The sequence below is a fragment of the Pagrus major genome, chromosome 7, assembly GCF_040436345.1.
Source record: "Pagrus major chromosome 7, Pma_NU_1.0".
Lineage (NCBI taxonomy): Eukaryota > Metazoa > Chordata > Actinopteri > Spariformes > Sparidae > Pagrus > Pagrus major.
The window spans coordinates 4,673,601-4,699,983 of NC_133221.1; the positions used below are offsets into that span (position 1 = coordinate 4,673,601).

Consider the following 26,383-nt stretch of genomic DNA (forward strand, 5'->3'; position numbering starts at 1 on the left):
ACATCGAGGACATCTCAGGATTTTGATCCTGATAAGGGATTTAAGGACAGATCAAGTTTCTTACAGAGAGACAAAAGTGTCCTCATCCGGACTCGAACTCACTCACTGTCGGTCCCTTTTGTTCGTCCTCCTCATTAGCAGAAACAGAGTGAATATACCAATTAAGGACACTCACATCGCTCTGCCAAAAGCATCCTCACATGCTGTCAACTGGAAACATTTGAGAGAAGGAGGTGAAGTCTGCGGTAATTAAACAAAACGCACATTAAAAGAGTTGGAGCCATTCCAGACTTCAGAGCGCAGAGCAAAGCGTTCATCGTTTTTCTGGCGGTATTCTCGCAGGGTCAGGTCCGATTTTTACTGTTACAGTGTCTAGAGCATGTGATGGAGGTCGAGGAATGTTAATTTAATGAGCCGCTCTTTAGCTTGGGAGTGGCTTGTGTGGCCTGCTGCGGGAGTGAACAGCACGAGCAGCAACTTCAAGCCCATTTTCACATGATAGAAAAAGCAACTTTCACATTTACGTTTCTTGAAATGAGGTAGCACAGACTGACAGTTTGTTAAATAAACCTACAGAGTATAAACAGTGCACATATCTGTGCTCCTTGTGATAAGAGGGATCAGAGTGCAGGATCTGAATGAGGGCGGCACTTATTAAATCTGCAGTTGTAGTAAGTAATGTCTTTAACCCTCATTTGATTTGATCATCGTGTCTCTTTCTGACCCACCCAGTCTGGGCCCCCAAATCTTCTAAATTCATGCAATCACCATTGTGCTTGCACAAAGCTTCACAAAGCTTCACAAAGCTATTACAGGACTGTGTCACTGGATTGCATTATCTTGGATTTACCAAGTAGGTCTTCACTGGAGCACAACAGTGTGAGGTAGTTACTGAATGACAACAGGCTGCTTTGACAACTAAAAAAAAGATGCTTTAACGATGGTTTCATAAAATGGCGAAGCCCCTCGTGTCCGGTGGTAATTCTCTGTTAACTCTTAGGTAGAGTTATAAAATCACAGTTTTGAATTCCCACGTGATCCCGAAGCTTGTTTCTGCAACTTGAAAAAATGTGAGTATTATACATTAAAATACAATTCTAATTCTACTATATTACATTTCTGAAGGCAAAAACGCACTTTTCATTTTACTCCAATTGTGTATATACTGTATATTGAGATATATGGCACATGTATTTAGCCTGGACTCCCTTAATATACTATATATAATAGATAGCTATAGATATATGTATATAGCAGATGAAAAACAAAAACTAATTCAGATAATCAGAAAAATGTTGAATATCTGATCCGATTATCTGCCAGGCAAATAATCCGTCCATCCATTGTATACTATATACAGATACATTTAAATATATGCATATATTAGGCTACTTTTACTTGTACTTTTGATACTGAAGTACATTTAATATTGGATACTTTAGGACATTTAGTCAGGTACTGTTTGTGTGGGTGAATTTCACTTTTACACTTTAACTCAAGTATGACTTTTGGGTACTTTCCATACAACCCCAGTTTGTAGATACAATATGCACTGATATGTTTATGTTGTAAAAAGTACCCAAAAGTAAAAGTGTTGTGCTAAAATTTTATTTTGGTGAAAGTAATCCATACTAGTAGTACTCGAACCAAAGTCATAAAGTATCTTGCAATAAATGTACTTAAGTATCAAAATGAAAATTGTATTTACTGTATACTACGGGTCGACAAATCATTGGATCTGATATTTCTGCAATTTTCTTTTAATCCAATTACCAATTAAATACATTTATTTAAAAATACACTACTTTGACTCTGATGCAACGGGCAATCTGTAAAGTGCAAAGTAACTAGTAACTAAGGTTATCGAATAAATGTAGTGGAGTAAAAGTACAGTATTTGCCTTCAAAATGTAGTGGAGTGGAAGTGTAAAGTAGCAGAAAAATGGAAATACACAAGTACAAGTACCTCAAATGTGTACTTACTGTACTTGAGTAAACAGTTACATTCCATCACTGGTATTGAGTACTTCTACTTTTGAGTACTTTCCTGATTAACACACATTCTCAGTGCGTTACTTCTCCTGTAGTTGCGGTACTCTGCGGTATCCCATTACTTCTTACATCGACGGCTCGTGGCCTCTCCCCCTCCACGCGCACGTGCGGTTTGGTCAGATTCTTCCACACTCGTACGCATGCGCGGTGGACGCAGTGTCATCATCATCACCATCCCAGAAGTCGTCCAGTACCGTGGTACCCCGAGCAGCTGCCGGATCAACGTGGGACCCGTAGTCAAGAGTGGAGGACGCCAACCGGTCGAGTCACACTCACTCGAACACGCCGAACCGAGCCGAGCCGAGCCGAGCCGGACACAACCGACCATCCCCCGGGTGAGTGAACGGCTGAATAGCGGGGCTACTAACCGCCCTGCGCGCGCGGGGTGTCGAGACAAAGAGGCTGCCGCTGAATGAAACGGTTGAATTAAGTTGTTTTTAATTAGCTGATTTTTTTTAATTAGCTAGCACCGTTAGCTTTACGGAGTTTATCCGGTGCCGCTTGTCGCTGTTATTCCCCCCCCCCCCCTTCATTACGACACATGATTCAAATTAAGTGGTGTTATAGGGCAGTTTTGAGTCGACGTAGCTTTTAGTCGGTGTGGCGTGATGATGCTGCCGAGGCTGCCCCGGTGAGGAGCACACCTGACCGGCCACGGGGCTGTCACCGTTTGACAGCCCGTCCCCCCCCCCTCAAGGTCAGTGGACACAGAGGAGCCAGACCCCGGGGGTGTGTGTGTGTGGGGGGGGAGTAGGTGGTCATCATCAGCCGTAGCTTTGATTCCCACTCGGCGCAGCGGTCCATGTGACCGCCGCCTCTCTGCCGTGTTGTCCGTCCCGCACAGCGCTGAATGAGCCTCACATGCTGGCTGTTTTAAGGGTCAGAGCTCAATGGAGGGATCACACGACAGACACACGCGTTGCCTCCCGTGCAGTCCCCATTGTCCCTAAACGGCCAGAGCTGCTTGTCTATTAATAATTGTGTAACCAGGGTGGGGGGGAGTAGAGAGTGGATGTAGAGGCACAGGACCTGGTTTCATGCTAACTTTGTCCCCTCTGGTGAGTGGATGAATGCATCAGCTCCAGAGGTGTCATCCCCTGATCTCTGATCTCTCTGGAGGACTGAATATTTCCCTCTGGATGTCAGTAAAACATCTGTAGAGTCAAGTTTGAGATCTTGTACTTAAGAGCAGTCCTTGAGTAAAGTTTTATTTACTTTATTACGTCACTTTGTGCTAAAATTTTGACACATAGATTAATTTTTACTGCAAGTGAATGTCCCAAATATAGTTTTCAGTCTCCTTGATTTCTAATGATCGGTGTTGGTATCGGCACTGAAAAAGCAACATCTGTCGACCAGTAGATCTTCAAATCTGGGGGTGTTATGTAGGGATAGACCGATTATAGAGGTGGGTATTCAGCTTTTTTTATTAAATAAACAAATGTGAAAATGTGCTACTTTTGGCTCTGATGCATCATCCTCGCCCACAACCATATCCGATTGGTAACACAGCACAATCAATATCCTATAAACACTGAATAATCTGAATCTGCAAAGTTACTAGTAAGTAAATTCAGTGTAAAGTACAGTACAGTAACATGTTCTGATACTTGGCTGTAAGCTGAAAATACACTCGAAGGTGCCTCATTACACAATCTTTATAGTTTTGCCTAATCTTTATTGTTTTGACTTGTCATTGACTCAAGTTCAAATGCTTCTTAACACCTGAGTGTACCTTCGCCAGTGCTGACTCGTTGCTCTCCTGGCCTACTATTGTTTGTGTGGTTGTTGGCAGGTGTCCATAAATCAGCAAATGTGGGCAGTGTAGCAGAAACTGTGCTATCTGGAAATCATGATTAAAGATGCAGCTTTATAGTTGAGTATGAGCTTTGTAGATTTTTGATTGAATGTAAGAGATGCGACATAAAATATGAAAGCTCATAATGAAGGATGTTGGGCAAGCCTGAGGCTCCGAGGAAGGGACAGCAAATTACTGGAAATATGTCAGTGGTGTGTTCTCTGTTACTGTGTGTGTGTGTGTGTGTGTGTGTGTGTGAAATGAAGCTTGGTAATGATTAAAACAGAAAGCCACAAGTAGATCCAGATGTGGGGCGAGTTTATGTCTGAAGTTGTTAGTCTCTGCCAGGCCTCATTCATTCATTCATTTATAGGCTTTTAAATCCCAAAGGTAACCAGCCACATTTCAGCATTTTTAGAGATTAAACTGGGTTTGGGGAAAAGAGGAAAGAGCCCTCAAACCATAGTTTTAATTGGGTCTAAGAGGGAATTCAGACCTGTTATCAACATCTGTCCTGAGTGAACCGATCACAAGTGGACAGCTTTACACTAGTCAGTTTACACATTGATGGATGACCACTGGGAAAAACAAATATCTTCATGTGTAATGTTTGCCGAATTAAGAGAAAGGCCAAAAAGGTTAAGTATTCTTTGTATACATGTTTCACAAAGTTTATAAACTTTCTCATAACTCAACAACTCACAAAATTTAGTTGTTTTTTTTTAAGGGAGTCTGGGAACTTTCTCCAATGGTTAGTGTTTACAGTATTTGTAATGTTTGACATGTTCACTGTCAATAAAATGTTGCCTTCCCTCATAAACTTAGTTTAACATCTGAATTGCTAATTGCTCAGACATAGAAGCAGACAGGCTGGTACAGCGATGTTGTGACAAACTGACGCTTCATACAAGGAAAGAAACAGTTAATGTTTTGCAATTTACTGCCGAATTTACACGCACAGATAATTTTGAATTTGCTGTAGCTGTTTTGCAAAGTTTAAGTGTCTCCTTATGTAACAGCTCTTAAAATTAAGGGGGTGTGTTAAGGGTGTGTTCACAAACGTCTACTGTTAACACAGACAGGTTAAGAGAACCTAAACATGTAATCTACATGACAGACAAGGAAATTAGACAGCGTGTAATCCATTCTGCCTGTTGTTTTGGCTTCTTCCTGTTTAACAGAGGATGTCAGTGTAGTTGGTGGTCCTTCAATGTGCCCCCAGACACACTACCAAACACACGTGGACGACCTCTGAATGCGGTCTGAATGATCGTTTTTCAAATGTGTCCTCGTTGCGTCTTGTGGGCGTTCACACCTGTAATTATAGCGGCCCGCTTGTGATCAGATGACCCAGAACGCATGTTTTAAAACCAGGTCTGAACAGCCTCTAAATCTATCTACACTTGAAGACTTAAAACACCTGTTGTGTGTTGTGGAGAATATGGAGAAATACTGTGTTGGAAGTATACAAGTAACCAAAACCTGAGCAGCTCAGTGTCCTCGAGCGGGTGTCATCATGTGTGGCTGCATGTGTGTCTGCATGTAAAGGCCAAGCACAGCTGCACATGTTTGAACCAGCGTGGTTGCAGGGTTATATGTGCGCGCCATTTGAGTGCACTCAGGATTACAAGTGTGTGTGTGCGAAAGGGATATATGGGGCGGCCTTAACATTAGTTAATGAGGTTTAAGTAGAGCTAATTTAGTGCTAATCTAAGTATTACAAAGCCATTGAGCTGCAGAGAACACATGTGTAATGCTCCCTGATAAGAACTAAATTGTTTGAGTGGCCTTGTTTGATGCATTTAACCCAACTCAATGTTCAGTGTTGTTTTTTTCATTATTATTTAGCCTCTATTTAACAAGATTAGACCCGTGGATCTCTTTTACAAGGGAGAACTGGACATAAATGTCAGTAACACAACAGTGAATTACAGAAAAACACATGAAAATAGTCAAATATTATCATTTGCACACAGACAACCTGGACTCAGAGGATTTAACCATAGCTTTAAAATTGTTCAGTGGTATAAATAAATGTTCCCTGATGTTCTTTCATCATTCTTTATTTCTGGGTAGGAAAAAATTTCACAGTGTCATGGTGACTCTGTAAAATGACACCCATTCATGGAAGGAATGAAAGGTTTCTTCCTGCCTTCTTTCTGCCTTCCCACTCATCTCAGGTTTTCTAAGCGAGGCTTCAGCATCCTGTCTTTTGTGTGCTACTACTTGGAGATTTTGGGAATTCCATTAGGACAAAGACAAAGCATCTTTAATAATAGTTGTGACAGTGTTTCCCCTGGTGTTGAACCCTGTAATGATTGGGAATAAAACGTAGGTATATGGGGAACTTGGGGTTTCCCAAAACTTGGGATTTCAGGTAACTCCGGCCCCTCGACACACTTTGGTAAAGGGAGCGTTTGTTGCGGCAGAATGAATGGCCTCATTCATAACTCCTTCAGGAGTTGTCCTGCTTTGCCTGGTGCCCACACACACAAACAGACGCTCTCTCACACACACACACAAACGGACAGATACCTAACTGAGCTCAAGCACAGAGAGAGCAGTGGGACCTTAGGGGAGATGGCAGCATAAATCCATTCCCACTGGTGAAGCCTGCTTCACATTAAGCCCAAAGTGAATATCGTATTCCTCCTCTGTCTCTTTCCATTTTAACCCGTGGTGCAGCTGATGTGGGTCTATCTGTGTCTGACAGACAAAACTCCTGAGAGCTTTCGAACCCACTTTTTGCTCCATGGTGCCGGCTGTACTTGAACTCCTAAACGGGACATATTTGAATCACACCCATTGACCTTTCGCTTAGCCCTGCCCCCACTGAGTTACTTTTGCTAAGCTTGTCAATAACTCTCACCCAGCACATACGCAGTTTACTAGGCTTGCAACAGTCGTGGGTGTTGTCACACATAGTGGGACATAAACGATCACAGTAGTACCTCCCACACCATTGTTTTGCCTTTTTTTTTGGTTTGTTTTTAAAAAGAACAGAAATAAGTCATGTATCAGTAGGTCTTTTTTGCTTATCAACCCCCACATTAACTAAATAAAGAACTAAATTGACAAGGAGCCGTGTGCCTTGACAAAAAGCAAACATTACAGGGTTGAAATAACAGCTGTACTTAGCTAGCTAATTAAGATAACATCCCAAGTATGGACTTGATGACTACATACATAACATCACGCTAAAGCTACATGTTCCAGGCAAAATGTCAGCATCAATTGTTTATTCATAATAATAAAAATAATGAAACGGCATTGTTAATGTATTGCATCACAGAGCCAGTTAGTTCTAGGATGACAAATATGATAAAAAAACACTTTAGATTAGTCTGTTTTTTAATTCTAACAAAATCCTGTTTGGCTGATTAGATCATCTCTTTGTGCGAGCAAGACAGAGCTGCTAATGCTAGCCTAAACACTAGCATAGTAGCTTCCTGGACTCACTTCCACACAGTGGGAAAATACTGTCAGAAATACAACCTGTAACCCCCAAGAGATGTATTTGGCTCATCATATGCGCCCACTTGGCCTCAAAGTAAAGCTGGGTTAGGTTACTACAGTACTGTAGTATATTGGATAATCGCTCTTTGGGAACAGCCAATTGAATTTGGGACCACAGTCCAAAATAAATAAATTCTCACCTTTTAGTTCTAAGTGCTGTATCGTAGGCAGCTGGACTTGTTTCAGTTTATAAAAACGTTTCACCTCTCATCCAAGAGGCTTCTTCAGTTATAACTCAAATCCCCTTAGTGTTGAATGTCATGTTGTCATGTTGTTTTTTTTAATTTCCTCAGAAGCGTAACTTTATCTTGTGCCGTCCTGCTAAATTCGGATTCATTGTGCAACCAGGAGGATCTAGTTACGGCCCACTGTACCTCCCCTCCATTTCCCACCGCGTGAGTACTTGAGATGGCTGATTTGTGCTGACAGCTTGGGCTTTGGATGACCTCACTGGTCCCAAGTTCATGGGCAGCTCTTGGTCCAGAGTCCGCCCCTGACAAGGTCACAGGTCGGTCAAATGGAAAGCAAGGTGTAAGGACATTGGAATAAGGAAAGTTCTTTGACTCAGTTCAGTTGTTTTTATATGTGGCCATGGAGTTAATGGGTAACTTGATGATAATTCCACTTTTTTCATTTTATCTCATAACTCATTTGTCCATTAATCTGATTTTTAATTTTTTCAATTCATTGCTCAAGGTGACACCTTCAAATGTCTGACTTGGTCTGAGAAAAAGTCCAAACCTCAAAGGTATTCCCTGTCGTTGCTTTAAAATGATCTTAAATGATGACTTGATGATCAAAACAGTTGCAAGTTATCACCTCTGGCCAAGCTAAGCTAGCATTTCGAAAGTCTCTGAACCCCAGTCTTGGTCGTCAGTGGAGGGGGAGACTCGGGTGAACTGAAGTCACTATCGCCGCCGTACACATCGGCCATAATAGACACTGTAGTCACATGAGGGAAATGAGAAACGTTGCCAGCCTGTTTAAACCCATTGACCTCTGGATGCCTGCCAGCTGTTATATGTAGGCATTACCATGGCGGACACAGGCAATGTAGAAAAAGTCAGAGGGAGGGAGCAACAATCTGAGCTTTGAGAGGGGCCGGGGGCCGTGGAGGTTGGGGTGCCTGGGTTTGAATGCATTTTTTGAATGTGTGAAGTGGGCGTGTTTAAGCTGAAACAGGGTGTGAAGTTGCTCTTTAAGTCGGACTAACAATGGGTTCGGTTGCACTGAAGTATAGATAGTGGAAGTGCTTAAGAGACGGATATCTTTAATTATAATTGACATCAGTTCCATTGACAGGCCACATAAAAGCCTTTATGTGAGCCTCAGTAAGACCTTATCGTTCAGCACCAGTTTGTTTTGAGTAATACAGGCACATGTTACGATCGTTTATAGTCCCGGTTTGAGGAACAGTCATTAACTTCATTTCAACATCATAACTTGAGTTATGACAGAATGATAGCTACTCTCTTCCTGATCTCTGCCGGCACACATTCTTATACATCAGCACATATAAACGTAACGAGGGCTTGTAAAAAGATATACGTTTGTGTGTTTGCCCCATTTTTCCTTGTATGACCTAAAAAGAGGTTTTATGAATGTGCATGATCAGATCACTGAAACCAGCAGTGAAGTTGTTGCAACACTGTTCTGTAGGCACAGTATGCACATTGTTTGTTAGCCATAGAAGTATTTGAATTTTGTGGTTTTATCACCTATGCTAATAGTATATAAAGACCATGTCGCAAAGTCCAAAGTCAAGTTTCCCTCTGGCTCAGTCAGTAGTAGTTTTTTCAAAGATTGATTGATTTATCTGCAGGTTAGTTGTTAGCTCTTTAAGATAGCGCCTGACGGCTGATATTGGCCTTTCACAGGTATATCCCTATTAGCGTATAAGTTGTCGATATTGGCCGATTATGAAAACGTGTGGTTTTAAAGAACATTGTAAAATATCCTGCCCTCATTTCATATATTTGTGTTTAATGACCCCATTTGAGGGATCACTGCAAAAAAAATGTGTGTACATTGGCTGATATATTGATATCCGAATTTCTTTACTTTAAAATATAGACATTTCTTGTTTTGTCCATCCAAAGATATTTATTTTGTTATCACATAAGAGAAATGAAATGGAGGGCAGCCTTGAGAATGAACTAAAATCTAACTTCACAAAGTGTGTTTTGTAATTTAGTGAATGCAGTCTGGAGTTTGAACTAAAAGTGGACTTGCTTCATAGTTCCTCCTGTAGTCATCACATTCTTTCACAGTACAGGAAGGCCAAGATGCAGCAGAGGTCAGGACCTGGCCCATTACCATACTGTTGGTTCAGTTAGCACTGATGTTTAGGTCAACACTTTTGGACTTGTTTTTGTAAGTATCAATACCACATAAAGTAATATATTTGTTTTTTATCTTCTTAAATCAAGGCTTCAATGGAACAGATGAAAGGTTGAGTGACGGCAGTACAGACAGAGTGTTTGCACAAGCATGTGGCAAACAATTCTGTGAGAAACATGAGAAGTCCCACACATCTCGGCCAGTCTTACTCTCTGGCCCATGGCTGACCTGTTGATACACATAATTCACACCCTTCTAAAGGTTTCAGTAAATTAAAGGCCAAGGCCACAGTGTCGAGGTGTAGGAGTAGGATGACATTAGTTTTGATTTGATCCCCACCCTCCAGGATTTCAAGGGTGGTCAGTTGCTTGTCTAGTGATGGTGAGGGAGGGACAACAGAAAATAATGTTTTCCCATATTTTGCTCTATCTGCTGGATAAAATGAAGTTTCTGGTGCTGAGTTCCTGGCTCACTAGACATTAATGGTATCATTTCTGTAATGCACAGTCTGACACGTGTTTAACGTTGTCAAAGGGCATATTTCAACTGAAACAATCTTTTCCTAAACCTAACAAAGTATTTTAGTTCCCTTAACTTAACCAAAAATTTTAGTTCCTTAAACCCAACCAAATATTACAGTTCCCAAAACATAGCCAAGTGTTATAGTTTCCTAAACCCTACCAAGCATTTTAGTTCCCTAAACTAAACTTGCTCTAGATGCGGGTTTGAGTTGCAATCCTTAATTTCCCAGCTTGGGATCAATAAAGTATATCTATTCTATTCTCACTTGATCCAAGTAGTAAGTGGCAGATGAATTGATGACAGTAATGGTTAGTGGAAACCCTACAGTCCACACACTGACAGCCTGTGGGGATTTCTGTGGTGCTGCTGTTGGTGAGGAGTCTGACTTCTGCACAGGATCCAACACTGAAGACCGTCCAACTCAAAGTTATCGTATGACTGTGAGGGTTCACGTCTAGGTCTGCGCTGTGTGTTAGCCAGCGCCTAAGTGTGGTAACTGACACCACCAGAGGAGACAAGTATTGAGGAAGTGGAACTTCATACGCTCGTGCACATTTCTGGGTGTGCTGACAGGTTGGTTTTCTGACGTCATCAGTGCGACTGTTTGTTGGTTTTGAGCCCTGCACGCGTCTGCATTTGTTGACTTAAGTCGACCCGGATCACGTGGTACACAAACTCAAAAACAGAGAAGCTGTCGCTGTAACACTGTGTAAATGTAAATCATAAATGAAAAGAAGGAAGTGCACTCCCTTTGTCTGAGTTGATACTAAATTCTGGTGAATCCAATCTTTTTTTTCCAGTGTTGCAGTAATCATTTAGTCACGGGGAACTTTTCACAGCTCATCATGACTGTGCAGTCTGCTGTAGTTCATTGTAAGTTTCAGACTCTCCTCATGAGTCTGTGGTTTAATGTGTGTGTGCAGGAGAGTTCCTGTCTAGCTATATGATAGTGTTTCAAGGTCAAATTATTTTTGTGCAGGTAAAACCGGACTGTGCTGGCCTGAATATGAAGGTTTCCTTTCCAGGAATTGTGATCTGTTTTAGTGTGCGTAGTAATGTAACCCTGCTAAGCTCATTAAATGAAATGCAGAGCGCAGTCCAACGGGGACTGTGCAGGCTCTATCTTTACCTACTACTCTTTAACCTGAGCTCCTGCTGTCTTGATTCAGAGCCAAAGCACTCGTGTAATGACTCTTACACTATAACTACATGTGACTTAATGCACCATTTACTCATTAATTTGATGCGGCTAGGTGTTAGAAAATGAGAGCCTAAGTTCATCATTCACTCAAAGTCTGGTGGTTCAATCCACCAACTCCTGAGAAACACATGAACATGTTTTCCAACATGTGCGCGTGTTGTTGCCTTAAATAAACACAGCCCCTGCCAATGTCAGCAACAAATTCAACTCTTAGGAAATGCAGCATGAACAAGAGCAGAGATGCTACGTCACACAGCAAAGAGCCATGTTTAATAAATGAGGCTACTGTTTAGATCATCATTCAGTAAATAGATGAAGATTGATCACATCTTTTTCCACAAATTTGTTTTGCTGTATGTAATAAGAGCAGCATTGTGTTACTTTCGGGAAAACTTTTCAGTCACAAGTTGGGTTTGTAAATTTTTACGGAAGTCCCAGAAAAGAAAATGCAGATCAATGCCAGTTTTCATCCACTTATGTCATGCAAATACCTGATATTTGCATAGTTGGGTGCATTGAAGAAAAACAGCAGGTTCTGCTAATTTTCCAGTTGGGTGCCTTTTTAAAACACAGCAGAAGAAGTGGGCGCAACGAGATGATGAAATGAAATACAAACAATGAAAACCATGTGGAAAATGTGACAGAATGATGGGATTTATGATCGTTTCGTGTATTAATTTGAGTTACAGTCTCCTCATCACACAACTGAGACATGATGTTTTCATCTATTCAGTATTAAATGACTTTAAAGTCACATGCTTTATATTTATGTTATGTTTGCTGATGAATGATGGTTTTATCTATCAAGTATCCTCAACATCTCGGGTCGTCTAATTCTCCGTGGGATGCCCTGATAGAAGATTTACCTCTGCTTTGTCATTTGGTGCTGGCAGGTAGCATACATTCAGATCATGTTTGTTGGTTTTACATAGGAGTTCTTGCCAGAGTCACAGGACATTCAGTCCTTTTGTGCACACTGGATAAACCTTAACAATGAGCTACACAAATCGCTACAGAGTTAGATGATCCTTCTCAGTGGGTAACTGCTGAAAACCCTTTAGTATTAAACATTTTTATTGAACATTAATAGCAACGTCTTCAAGATGTTCCAAGTGTACAAGAATGAACCGAACCTTCCTGGAAGGAAGGAAGTAAATGAAAGTTCACCATTAAAGGAGAATGAATGCAAAACCACTGGAAACTGTCGCCAGTTGCACATCAGATAACAGGAGACGAAGTGTTATCAGAGGAGAAAAGCGGGGCTACAAGAAGTCCAGTGTAAATCGTTATACATACATGTGTCTTTTGTGTGTAAATTAAATCACATCTGTCAGTCCTTGTTTGTTTGCAAACATTGTTTGTGGTGGAGAGACGGGAAATAAGGAGAAAGAAGTGAAAGCTGTCAGCAGCCCGATCTGTCTGCACACTGTGAGTTCAGCCGGGGTTAACCAGTTACTGAAACAGGCTCACTGTTGTAATGATTTTCAGAGCATTGTTGTTTAGAGCATGATCCAGGTTAAATGCCTGACTTGACTGGTCATCACTTAACACGAGGCCAGCTGAATCAGTATTTTAGGACATTCGGTTTGTCAGTCAGCTCCACCCCGAGCAAAATTCTCTTTTTGTCTTACATGATAGCATTACTCAGCTTTCCTTCAAATCTACTACAGATTTCATGTGAAGTGCTAGTGTGGTTTGTGGTTTTGCATCCAAGAGGCCATGTAAGGTAAATGGCCCCAAACAGTAGCACAGTGGATGTCAGCGCCGGCCATAAATAGCTCAGTTATGTGCGCTCCAAGTGGGAAATAGGACATTTAGATGGATGCATTCATTGAAGGAGAAGAAGCTGTTTTGGCAACAGTCTATAAAATACTTAGTCAGGTCAGTTTGTACAGCATTCGACATAAAATAGTTTGATGACAACGCTGAGGGCTGAAGCAAGTTAGCAGATATGTTGTAGTCTTTAGGGGCTGTTTTGTTGTTTTTAGTGAGTGTACCAAACGTTTCCAGGAAGCCTTTCTCCAAGTGTATAATTACAGACTTTTCTTGTTAATTTCTTTTACTGTAATACAAGAAGTGAGTCATAAGTTCCTTCAAATGTTGGCCAACCCCAACAGGTATTGTCTTATGTTATGTTATGATACAGTAAGCGGGAAATTGCACCTCATTTTACAAGAGAAAGGGCAGAGAGGATTTGCTGCTGCGCTTGTGTCTCACATTAAAATAAGGGTTAGGGGTTTGGACTGTTGGTCTGACAAAACAAGACACTTGATGATGAAACTTTGGGCTTTAGGCAGTTGTGATGGGCATTTTCTGGACAATTTCTAACCAGAGCAAATGATCAAGTAATGTGATCAAGTAGTGTGTCTCATTTGGTCACCTTTCGCAATAACTTTTGGAGAGAGTCAAAGAAAGAGGAAGGAAGTCAGCGATTGTGACATAGCGTGAATAAAACTTTAAGACATTACTTTGTCCATGAACAATTCTGCCAGAATCACGTAGACAGATTTTTATCACAAGTGGTGGTTGTTGACATACTGTGCATTTAAGTAAACACATTTTCGTGAACTTTTAAACACTGAGTTTGTATTAACATTTCAAACTGTTAAGCACCTAGGTAATCAACCCTCCTGCAGCCTTTACAAAAAGTACAGGCTGTACCTTGGTGTGATGAGAAAGGCGTGTACTTGCACTGGTTTAAGTGAAAGTTCATGTAAAGTTTAGTATGTTTCACTGCCACTCCCATCTACAGTGGGAAAATGAGGAAATAATTCACACCCAAGCACTCAGGGTCCAGTCTTTGATTATCAGTCTGTAAGATAAATATTTGTCCACCTCTGGTATGTTGGCATGCGGCCCGGGCCCGGCACAGATGCTCTTTCTCACCATGACAGCGCTTTGCGATAGGATTTCAGAAATATTCCAAAAAAATGTTTTTCTGCGTGTATTGACTTCACCACTGTGCTCCTCCTCTCACTCCTCATTCCTCTTTTTCGCCATAATTCACCCCTTAGCTGACGGCAAATTAGATAAAAATGCTGAGAAGTGTGAAAGGAGGATTTATGTTTGTCCTTCACCTCCTTAACCTTCTGTATTGATTTTAACCAGCTCTCTGCTCTGTTTCTCCCACAGGTTTTAACTCCTGACCCCAGTGCACCTGCTGCAGGATCTTCTTCTCCTCTGCACCCAGCTGTCCTCCAGCAGCTGCAGCTGACACCGTCTTCTTCTTCATCGTCTTCTTCCTCGTGAGCGGACATGCCTCCAGCGCTGGGTGGGCCCCAGGGGTACACCCCTCCAGAGGGTGGCTGGGGCTGGGCGGTGGTGGCAGGAGCCTTCATCTCCATCGGCTTCTCCTACGCCTTCCCCAAATCCATCACTGTGTTCTTCAAGGAGATCGAGATCATCTTCGATGCCACACCCAGTCAGGTGTCCTGGATCTCCTCCATCATGCTGGCTGTCATGTATGCTGGAGGTGAGTGGCATTTATTATTCTGTATTGTCATGAATTGAAGCGGTCGTATTCAGAATGGATTGAACTGCCTCTGCCAACACTTAAAATCTGTGAAAAGATTCAATTAAAGTTCAAGCATCTCCGCAGCCTTCCTTCAAAATATCTGAGGAATTTCCTCTTTCCAATCGAACAGTAGCTGAGCATCATAAGCAACATTTAAAAGCTTAAGGCACATGCTTAATAACTGTAATTAGCAGATTCTCAGTGAACATAAACAAAAGAGCAGCAGGCGGATGGATTCTGCAGTGAATACGACATCAGAACAAACGCAGAGGCTGCACAGCTTGTAGCATTTGTGGTTGATGCAGCAGTTTACAAAGAAATTGACAGAAAAATTAAAAGAGAGAGATTTTTCTGCAGTGGGTTTTACAATCTGCAGATGAAGCTTCTTAAAAACAGGGAAAGTTTCTTTTTAAAGCTCTGTCTTTTGTTTTGTTCACCCTTCACTGAAGCAAAACCAAATACACACAAACCTCTTTTTTCTCTTTCTCTTTTTTATCAGTCCGTCATCTCTCCGGTTCAGTCACATATTGAATAACACTTAGTGGATATGAAAACAAGCATTGGTTCTGTTGTAATCCATCGAAAGCTGCAGGAGAACGGCAGGTATTTCCTCATAAAACAGTGTTAGACAAATGGAAGATATGACTTGATGGTGGCGATAGATGAAAACTCAGAGGATCCTGAGAGGACATAAATGTCTGGATCAGTCATGGCAATCCAAATAATAGCAGTCAAGATATTTCACTGAAAAAGTGCTGGTGGCGCTCGAGGAAACGTATAGAAATCACCAAAGTAAGTGGGATACATCCTCCAGGAAGCATTAATGTCTGTTATGTTGAGATATATCAGTCAGGAGTGACGTGGTCGACTGACATCCCTCAAACTCAACAGAGGATTGTCTGCTGCAACTAAAGAACCGGTTGTGCCGCTAAAATGATTTCAGCACAGTCAGTTCTTGCACTCAGTTACCCATTTATTGGCACTGCCTTTCCATTTACATGTTGAGGCTGGATTAAAGAGAGAGAGACTGATGCAGTTTCAGGTTTGGTCAGGTTTCAGATCAGGTTTCTCTCTTTGTCTCAAAACTCAAAGCAACACCTTCCCTAATTCAAACACAGTCTCTCTCTCTCTCCAGTTTATTTAACCAGCAAATCCTACATGTTATTTTCTCCCTCTCTCTCTCTGTCTGTTTAAAACTCTGCATCTAAAAATGGTATCCGCTCCTTCCACTTACTCATTCATCGTCGTCAGAGCTGCGTGCCAGCCTGCAGCCTTACTCGGTAGGTTTATTCGGTTAGGAGAGGAAACTGCTGAGGGAGGAACAGAGGGGAGGAGTGTTGCATAACAGCAGCCAGATGTTGGAGTAGTTTCTTTTTTTTCCCTCTCTCTCTTGTTTCAAAATTATCTAAATCACCAGTTAGTGACATCATCATGCCTGCTTGTGCCTGTGAGGTGAAACAGGGCAAAACTTACCGTATCGGTTACTCACTGGTAACACATGAGGCGCAGCACGTACCACGAAGGTACAGAAAAAAAAAAACACACACACGCTTTGCTTTTTTTTTACTGTGACTGGATGACGTCAGGAGCAGCTGACTAATGCTGTGAGCCGGTTAAAAGTGCACACACACGCTCTGCACGTAGTGTAGTGTAGGTAGAGGAAAAAGAAGATGTGTGAAGACAAGATAGTTATTTCCCCCCACATGTTTATTAGTTTCAGGAAACAAACTGCAACAAGAGGAAGGAGTTGTATCATTTTCAGCTGCTGCTAGTTAGTCAACACTGTAACAGACCAACAAACAACACAGGATGAAAATAAAGAACGACAACAAAAAATGTACTAATATCAGAAAGAAAAGGACCCCGTAAGTTTAATTTAGCTTCTTATTTTCTCCAGTGTGATATAGTTAAAGATATTTCTGACTATAACAAGCATAACAGAGCAGTGTGGACCAAAGATATCATCGTATTTCAAGGTTCATTTATTTTTTAACACCGGGGTTGCAAAGCAAAACCGAGTCCCTTTATGCTACAGAGGAGAAACAACATACATACTGTAAGTAGTGGTAACCACCTTGGCTGATAAAAATCTGACGTGACTTAGTAAGAACTGTTCATGGACGAGGTATATATTTAACCTTTCTTCACATTATGCTTAGTCATGCTCGTCAACTTCCTTCCTCACTCTATGACGTATAACCTGATGTTTTCCTGGAAGTTATCGGGGCATTCAGCTGTGAAACACACACCCTTACTTTAAATAAAATGATGGATTTCTCTGGGTTTCAACACTGTTGGAAACATTTAGGATAATGGAAGTACAAAACTCCACAAAGTGTATAACTGAGGTCTTTTTGATTTCAGAAATGCAATATATTATATTTTAAAGTTTTTCAAGACAAGGACGCGACCAAAACATGTGAAAACTGGATCATTGCTGCTAAAATCTGATGAGTAACTGTGACGTAAAGGAGAGAAAACTGTAGGAACTGAAGCTTGTGGTGTGTGTTTCAGCAGTGTCGCTCGAGCTCAAGTATTTTGCATATTTTTGCATGCATTTAGGATTACAGGAGTGTGTGAGAGAAGGTCTTTATTTCTATCAGTGGTCGTCTTTGACGTGTTTAATCCAACGGAAGTTTACACCTTTTCGACACCTGATCAAAAAACTGAACATTTACTGACAACTTTTATTGTCAGTATCTATAAACTTCACCACTTCTGCTTGAGTTAAGTCAAAGTTGAATGAAGAAACACTTTCAGCATTGTTTTGTGTGTTATTTTTCATGCCCGCTGACTCTGCTGTCATTTCAACAGGAGCATCTTTCTCTGAATCGGCAGGATGTAGGGCGAGAAAAACAAACAGGGGACCTTCTGTGTCTTTCTCCCCCCACAGCTCAGTTACTTGCTTCAGAACAAAAGCACAGCAGTAAATCAGTAACGGTGCCAAGTGCCTGATGTTTGTTCATCTTTTTAAAAAATCCGCTTGTCGTGTCGAGTTAAATTTGGTGTGTTAAACAAAGTTCTTTGTGATGTGATAAACAGGATGCTGTATGTTACGGTTTTTTTAGCACTCATGTAAATACTTTTGTGGAAACTGTCAGAAAAGAGTAATTATTACATTTGGAAGGAAAAAACAGACGTATGTAACTGCAGTGAGTGATGATTCGGTAGTTTTTGCCAGTAGAAATAATTCTGCAACGCCAAAGTTCACAAGGTGCTTCACAGATAAAACTACAACGCCAATGACAACACTGATCTCAGGAAATGGTGAAAAAATTTCCCTAAACTTTGCAACTTTGGCAGGAGCTGTGGATCTTTATCCTCTTTTTGTTTTTTGAGGAACCCCGGTGCCAATTTTGTTCCTTGGCCGTAGTTCCTACAGCAAAACAATCTTGGGAACGAGGACGTCTTTTTTTGTACGGCCTGTGAACACCAACAAAGGAAAATGCAGATACAGAAACACTCAGATCACACTAAAAGTGACCTGGAATAAACCTCACAAGAGGATTATTTAAAAAAACGTGGCCCTCCATTTGCTCCTCAATTACCTGATCCTCAAGTATCACAAACACAAACCTGTACTGTAACTTTTTAGCTGCTCAAATGTCGGGCGTTTCGTCGCTTCACGTAACTCTGGTCACCACTTCTGAGTGGAAGTGCTGATCCGGACTTCTCTTTCTGACTTTTTTTTCAGTGATCTGTGGTTTTTTGTTCTGTTCTTGTGTGTTGAAGAAAGGGTGTGAGTGTGAGAGTTTTTGCATGAGTGCACATCAGCTTGTTTTAATATAATAAGAGCTCGGAGTCTCAGGATATTGATATGATTAAGCCCTGACGTGGCCTGCAGAGGGAGAGCTTGGATTTATGCCAGTTCACTGAATGAGTGAAAAAAATAGACTTACATGAAACTATTGTTAAAGTTGTTTTCCCAGCGGCAACTTTATTATGCACCTGTGCAATGTAATATAATTAAATCAAACTTTTCTGCCATGAAGTCTACTTTTATGATTATAATGTAAGAAGTACATATACTGAAGAACTGATTCAACTTCAGGTACAGGCTCTGAAATGTACTCAACGTACTCAGTATCAAAGTAAAAAGTATCCCTCTGAAGGACTTTTACAGGCCGTTTCTGTGCAAAGCTAACTGAAGCTCACATCCCAGCTGTTCCTAGACACACCACAAAGATAACTGATTGTTGAGTCTCATTCTCAGGACCTCAAATAACCACATTTTGGGTTGGTAAAGCGTCCTGAGCAGCAACAAAGTGAGAAAATAAGAAAATCTCTGCAGATACAAGACACTAACACGCCTTTTCTCCCCGTTCCAGTCTCCCTCTCTGTCTGTTTCCGTCTTCCTGCGTCTGCTGTGTGTGATATGCACTGATTGGTTGAAATCAGTCTTGTGATGTGAAATCATAAATAATCCATAGTTCCCCTCAAATGCATTCAAACTAAAGTAACGAGTGTTTTGAAAATGTGAGGAATAGAAAGTACAGATGTTTGCAGATAAATGTAGGGAGGAAAAGTCAAAAGTTGCCAGAAAAACAAATACTCAAGTAAAGTACAGATACCTTAAAGATACCTTACCTGTACTTAAGTACAGTAACAAAGTATTTGTACTTTGTTACGTCCCAGTTCTGCAAATGAGAGCTGTATTGATCTTCTTGTCCAACTCTCTTGCAAGAAAGGGATTATGTGTATCATCCAAAATGTCAAACCACTTGTTTATGGAGGCTCAGCCCAGATGGACGGATGTTGATCTGCGTGTAATGTGACAGGGTGGAGAAATGTGATGCATTGATCTGTTGGGGCAAATCCAATCAGCTGTTTCTCCTGTCCGTCTTGTGGTTTGTTTCTGGGAGGTGTGACTCATCACCAGCTGCTGCTCTCCCTCTTTTCCCTCAGTCGGCCTCTGAATCTGATCAGGAAGAGTTTCTGCGTAATGAAATTAACAAAAAACAAGTATCGGGTGTTTGCAGTTGTTTTTATAGAATAAAATCCTAATTCGATTTAGTAATCGTAAGAAGCAGAAGCGTCTGCGCTAAAATTAGACTCAGGTCAGCTCCTCACAGCTGGGTTCACTCTCGACATGTGTTTTTCTCACTCGAGGATGCTGCGTAAGAGTAAAGCCGAGGACGAGTCTCCTCCGATCAGTGTTGTTCTTTCTGTCTCGGAGGGAGAAAGAGAGCAAATGATGGAGGGAGGGGGGAGAACTAATCGTTTATATAATATCTCTGAGAACACTACTCACTGCCCTCTTTGTGTTTTGCCAGACCGCAACAAAGACTGTCACTCCTGATTTATTAATGCGAGCGTGAGTGTTGAGTGGATGCAGATTCGTTCCTGTCCTTGTACAGGTTCTCCTCTGTTCAGCGCCGAGCTCCAGTGAGCTCAGAAAGAATGCAGAAGTCTGGTGTGTGTTTTCGGGTCGAGCACGAGTCCACCCACACCCCACCCCCCGTGCACGTTTTGTTTAACATGGAAACCCACCAACCCCGAACATGGAAACCCACCGGGACGGGCTCGGCGCCAGCTGGTCAGCCCCCTCAGTGACAGACACAACACAGAAACTATAGTAGGTGTCTGAGGGAGGTATTTAGCGAGTACGTGAATGAATGCTCGTGCATCCAGAGCGCCCCCGGCTACTGTGGTCCGCTGCCAAGTTTCAAGGGCAAAGCCACCATGTGAAGGGCCCGGGCCGGTTGTGAAGGAAATGGATGCCGGCTGAGAGCGACCCGGTTGAGATCGAGGAGTGAATCTACACAGATTAATCATATGTTATAGATCTGTTATTTTCGTGTGCCTCTCGGTGTCCACTATCTCAGCTGTCACACATAATTAACCAGTGGTTGTTTCCCCTTTTCATGATTAATTAAAACATGTTGATTATACAGTCTCGAGAAGAGAATAGTGAATGTGAGTAGGGCTCGGTATCGAACTTCAATACTCTTTGATTCTCCCAGGCTTGATTTTCTCTCCAAGAAAAAAAACAACAGCAAACAATTGAAAGATGACACATCTGGCTTACTGGTAGTCTGCAGCCACACCTCCAGGCTCACATCCTGTTTGAATTAAGGCGATGAACTGAGTGGAACCGGAGGAAACTGCGATTAGTGTTGGAGATGATGGGTTTATTTTCTTTTTTCAGAGATCCTTAATTGAATTGTTTGGGAGGAGGGTTTACTCTGGACAGATCTGAGAAACCGAACTTTGTGCCAAACTGTATTTCTCTCTTCTGTTGTTCTGTCTTTTGACTAATTGATTAATCGACTAATTGTTTCATCGCTTCACATTATATTCATCGGTCAGGCCTGAGGACTGATGAATCGCTCCTCCTGTCAGTCGCCTCCTGACTGTTCATGCAGAGCAGTCGCACACAGAGCTGCTGTATAGACGCTGCGGCCTTTACTTTGTATTCACATCCAGCAGAGCCAGTGTCAGCCTCCGTCCATGTGAAGGCCCATTCAGAGCGAGGCTGGCACGCAAGCTGAGACACGTGGATCGCCTTGACTCTCCTCTTTCCCTCTCCTCCTCCTCCTCCTCCTCCTCTCTTCTCTCATTCTTCTTCTTCTTCTTCTCTTCTCTTTCTTCTCTTCTCTTTCTTCTTCCTCTTCTTCTTCTTATCTTCTCCTTCTTCCTCTTCCTTCTCTTCTCTTTTCTTCTTCTTCTCTTTCTTCGCTTATCTTCTCTTTCTTCTTCCTCTCCTCTCCTTCTTCTTCTCTTCTCTTCTCTTCTTCCTCTCCTCCCCTCTCCTCTCCTCCTCTTCCCTCTCCATGTAACATCCATGCAACCAGTGGTGTTGTTACACAATCGCTCATTGTCCCTCTGTTTATTATTCCTGCCACCACAGCTCCACCTGTTGGTGAACAGTCGACATAGTCAACTGATGTAATCACATTAAATGTTGCGTTAGTACAGTTTACAAGTCTTTTAGCTTTCTTTATTGATTAATCTGCAGGTTTCATTTTATTTATCTAATAATTTATTGGTCAATAAACTGTCAGTAAATAAGAAAAGTGCCTCTTAAGCTCTCTTAATGTCCGAGGTGACAGTTTATTTCTACATCTCCAATATTGACGATGATGTTTAGGCAGATTTCAACAACTCAGCACTGCTGCGGTGTCATTTACTTCACCTGACTTATCACTTCTCCGTCTCTCCTTTCTCTCCAGGTCCTATCAGCAGCATCCTAGTGAACAAATTTGGCAGTCGACCAATCATCATCCTCGGCGGCTGTCTGGCGGGGTCCGGTCTGGTGGCAGCCTCCTTCTGTAACACTGTGCAGCAGCTCTACTTCTTCATAGGAGTAGTAGGAGGTCAGTAGTTCACCCATACAGTACATACAAAGTAGAGTTTGAGTTCCCCACGTGTCATTTTCTATGTTTTTACAACAATAAGAGACGTTTTCTTTGGCATTTCTACATCTTCTCCTCGTCAAACCCTTCTTTTTCTGTTTCCTCCCTCCAGGTTTGGGCCTGGCGTTCAACTTGAATCCCGCCCTCACCATGATCGGTAAATACTTCTTCATACGTCGGCCCATCGCCAACGGCATCGCCATGGCAGGCAGCCCCGTGTTCCTGTCCACGCTGGCTCCTCTCAACTCCTGGCTGTACGATGAGTTCGGATGGCGAGGCAGCTTCCTCATCCTGGGAGGACTTCTGCTCAACTGCTGCGTGGCCGGCTCCCTCATGCGCCCCATCGGACCCAAACCTCAGCCGCCGAAGCCGGACACGGAGGCGGGCGAGGGCAAGGCAGTGGATCCGGTGAAGCCGCAGCAGAAGAAGACAGTCATGCAAACCATCAACTCCTTCATCGACCTGACGCTGTTCAAACACCGCGGCTTCCTGCTGTACCTCGGCGGCAACGTCTTCATGTTCTTCGGCCTCTTCGCTCCGCTCGTCTTCCTCTCCAATTATGCCAAGAGTAAGGACATCAGCAAGGAAAAGGCAGCCTTCCTGCTGTCAGTTCTGGCCTTCGTCGATATGGTCGCCCGGCCCTCCATGGGCATGCTGGCCAACACCAAGTGGGTCCGGCCCAGGATACAGTACTTCTTCGCCGCCGCGGTCCTCTACAACGGGGTGTGTCACGTGCTGGCGCCACTGTCAGTCGACTACACTGGATTTGTGATCTACGCCATGTTCTTTGGTTTCGCTTTTGGCTGGCTGAGTGCGGTGCTGTTTGAGACACTGATGGACCTGGTGGGAGCTCAGAGGTTCTCCTCAGCCGTGGGGTTGGTCACTATAGTGGAGTGTGGGCCGGTGCTGCTGGGCCCACCGCTGACAGGTAAGAGATTGAACGTGCATCACTGGGAAAGGGAGGGCTGGAAGGTTGAGAGACGGGTCTCAGGGAGTTTTTAATAAAATATTGATCTGGACTGTCGTTTGAAAGTTAAATCTTAATCGCCCCTCTCTGTTTTGTGCACCTCCAGGTAGTTTCTATAACTACTACCACCACTACGACTACACCTACGTCTCCTCCGGCATCATCCTCATTGTCTCGAGTGTGATCCTCTTTATCGGAATGGGCATCAACTACCGCATGTTGGATCGAGAGAAGAAAGAGGAGGAGAGACGAGAGAGGGAGGAAGCCAAGGAGGAGCGCACCGCCATGTTAACGCCTCCCTCTCCCGTAAAATCGGACGGGGACAAGGAGGAGAACTCGGCACCGGCAGCTGTCACGCCGGATGAGGTCGCCAGGATGGACGAGGACACTGTGTAGAAAAAATTATGAGGAAAAAAAAGGACTTGAGAAAGACGCATCACACACTTCTTCGAAACACACAAACGCTGCAGTACAACCTCACACTGTCTTTATAGAGAGATAAAAACCCTCGAACACAACCCTGAAGCCATAGAAGCACTTAACTTTTATCGATATAAAGTGAGACCTTGCTGCTGTGACGTGAAGCTTACCCGAGTGTAAAGTTCGTCGAGCAGCGTTGAGACCTCTGGTTTTGGTATTTGACGTGCCTTTTGGAAAAACTCAAGTCCTCCAGGAGCACCGCTTATAATATAAACTCCAGAAAAAGACGCACAACAGACAGAATGACTGTAAGATAATAAATCAAGTTAAATAATGAGGACTTTACTCTCAGGGTCTTGAGCTGCAGTAAAGGTTCAGAACCTCACACACACACAGAAACAGTTTTTTGTTGCAGTACTTAGAGATTTTCCCCTCGCGTAACTACATATTTACACTTTGCGTTGATTCACCCTCTCAAAGGGCTGGACATAAATTCACATTACCGCCAGCACAGTAGATCTGTTCACATGCTAGTGTAGAAGCATGGAGTCGAGAACTTTTTCAGGTTTTTCTGCAGAGAAGAAAACGCAAAAAAAAAAAAAAAGAAACTAATCTGGAGGTTCACCAACACAAAGGGAGTAGTTTTTAATGTCAGCAGTCGTTACATATTTAACTCTTAGTGAAGGACACCTGGCACAAATATGGAGCTTAAAAATACAAAGACAAACAGCTAGAAGGTCGCGACGCTAGCCGTGTAGAAGACACTGTTAACGGTGTGCTTGTACATAAATCTGTGTGCACTTTGTGTGTGTTATTTTGTATCATACACCCTCCAACCAGAGCAGATCATCGTGCGTGGTTGCGTCGACAAGAAAGACACATTCGGACAAAAAAAAAAAAAAAAAACGATCACACGGCGACGCCTCCTCCGCCCCACAGATGTGTCCGCTGTGCGCCCAGCGGGGATGAGACCGCTCGCAAGTATTAAATAACAACACACGCTGGTTCTGGGTGAAACGAGAGAGAGAGAGAGGGAGAGGTTGTGATTGTACCAGATCGATTGGGTTTTACCTGGTGTGTATGACCAAGCCCGGCTGTGACGCCATAGTAGGAAACAAATCTCTGAATCGCACACCAATCCTAAAAATGTCATCATTTCAGATCACAGGCCTCGCAGTATCCTAGTGTTGTTGTTTTTTTTTTTAAATTGTGAATAACACTTGTAGTTTACAGTTGTATCAGCAAACCTTTGTAAATTTAAAAAAGAGATCTATTTTAGCTCGCTGTATAATGACAATCTGACAACAAGTTAATCTTTTTAATGGGATTTAATGTGTTTTGGATGAAAGCAGGAGTGTGTGTGTGTGTGTGTGTGTGTGTGTGTGTGTGTGTGTGTGTGTGTGTGTGTGTGTGTGTGTGTGTGTGTGTGTGTGTGTGTGTGTGTGTGTGTGTGAGAGAGAGGTGTGTGTGTCTGTCAGCAGACAGTTTTAACTGTAGCCAGGTTTCATCATTTCATGTTTCATGTCACTCAGCCGCTGCAGCATCAACACGTCACGCAGTTTTGTCTCTGAACTGTACAGAATGTGTCATATCAGATCAGATCAATAATGTTTGAGTTTAAAAATCGATCAAAGACGCTCAATGATTATCCATCGATCAATGACTGGGTTTACTGCCCGCATGAACTGAAGACTTCAGATATCCCCCCTGGATAAACTTTCCTTATTTTCTCTTTTGGGGAAAGTAAATGGAGTTTTTTTTTTTAAACAATTCACTGTTAAGATGCTTCAACTTTAATGTTTTATTCTTCTAAATTATGCTTCATGAAGGAAAGTTCACCTGTTTTTTTTCCACAGACTTCGTTTAAAGATTTACACTTTGATCATTTCTTGAAGTGGTCGTAACGTCTGCTCTGAAATACTTCTACATACTTACTGAATCATTCAAGATTTCCCTCCTCGCAGAGAGAAAACGTCTGCAGACCCGACACACGTCGCATTTTCCGTTAAGTGGGGACGTAAATGAATTGTGTTGAAAAGCGTGTTACGTTCACTTCTGGTAATTAAACTGACCAAATGTGTTACATTTTGAAAGAATTAATGACAAAGTGTAAGTTTTGTAAAAGTGATTATTTTAACAGAAGTCTTTTTAAGGTATTGTTGGTATCAATGGGAGAATAGTTCCCCTGTGGTTGTACCTGAAGTGTCCACCTGTCTATGGACACGAAGGTGATCCGACAGGTCCGTGTGTGAGGGGAACGTGCTGCAGACGGGCCTGCTGCCTCACTGTGTCCACTGTTATTCAGTGGGAGAGTTTATTTTCTGACCAGAACCTTCATTTATTTTACCTTTTTGAGGTGATACTGAGACCGCAACTAAACCGTGTCATTGAAACCCTGAATGTGAGTCCTTGTGAGTGTGAGTGCAGGAGTTTTTTTGAAAACTGTATTGTTTGTCCACAGCACCTTTTGTGTTTTAAAAAAAAGAAAAAGAAAGAATCCCCGAAGAAATAATTGTATTAAGTTTCTGGAAAATAACGTGACTTTTTATTTTATTTTATTTTATTTTATCTTAGTAGTGGTAGATGTTTTTTATGTGTAAAGTGTTTTTATGACTGGTGAGAGAATGAATAAAAAAAGTGTTTTTTGAAACAAATCTCATTGCAATTTGTTTTGTCCCGTTACAAATGTTACAAAGACA

The 26,383-nt window shown here is 42.3% G+C and overlaps 1 protein-coding gene across 2 annotated transcripts; it reads left to right on the forward strand.

Annotated features, from left to right (window-relative positions):
- The first annotated feature begins 1,051 nt into the window (after positions 1-1,051).
- LOC140999852 (monocarboxylate transporter 1-like) lies at positions 1,052-26,338 on the forward strand. Of its 2 annotated transcripts, none has more exons than XM_073470400.1 (5): positions 1,052-1,070; positions 14,561-14,900; positions 22,115-22,258; positions 22,410-23,225; positions 23,371-26,338. In XM_073470400.1, the coding sequence occupies exons 2-5, from the start codon at positions 14,684-14,686 to the stop codon at positions 23,658-23,660; spliced, it is 1,467 nt and encodes a 488-aa protein (XP_073326501.1). In that variant the 5' UTR covers positions 1,052-1,070; positions 14,561-14,683; the 3' UTR covers positions 23,661-26,338. The 2 variants fall into 2 exon arrangements, with proteins under 2 accessions (XP_073326501.1, XP_073326499.1); XM_073470398.1 differs by lacking the exon at positions 1,052-1,070 and adding an exon at positions 2,106-2,386.
- Positions 26,339-26,383: the final 45 nt, after the last annotated feature.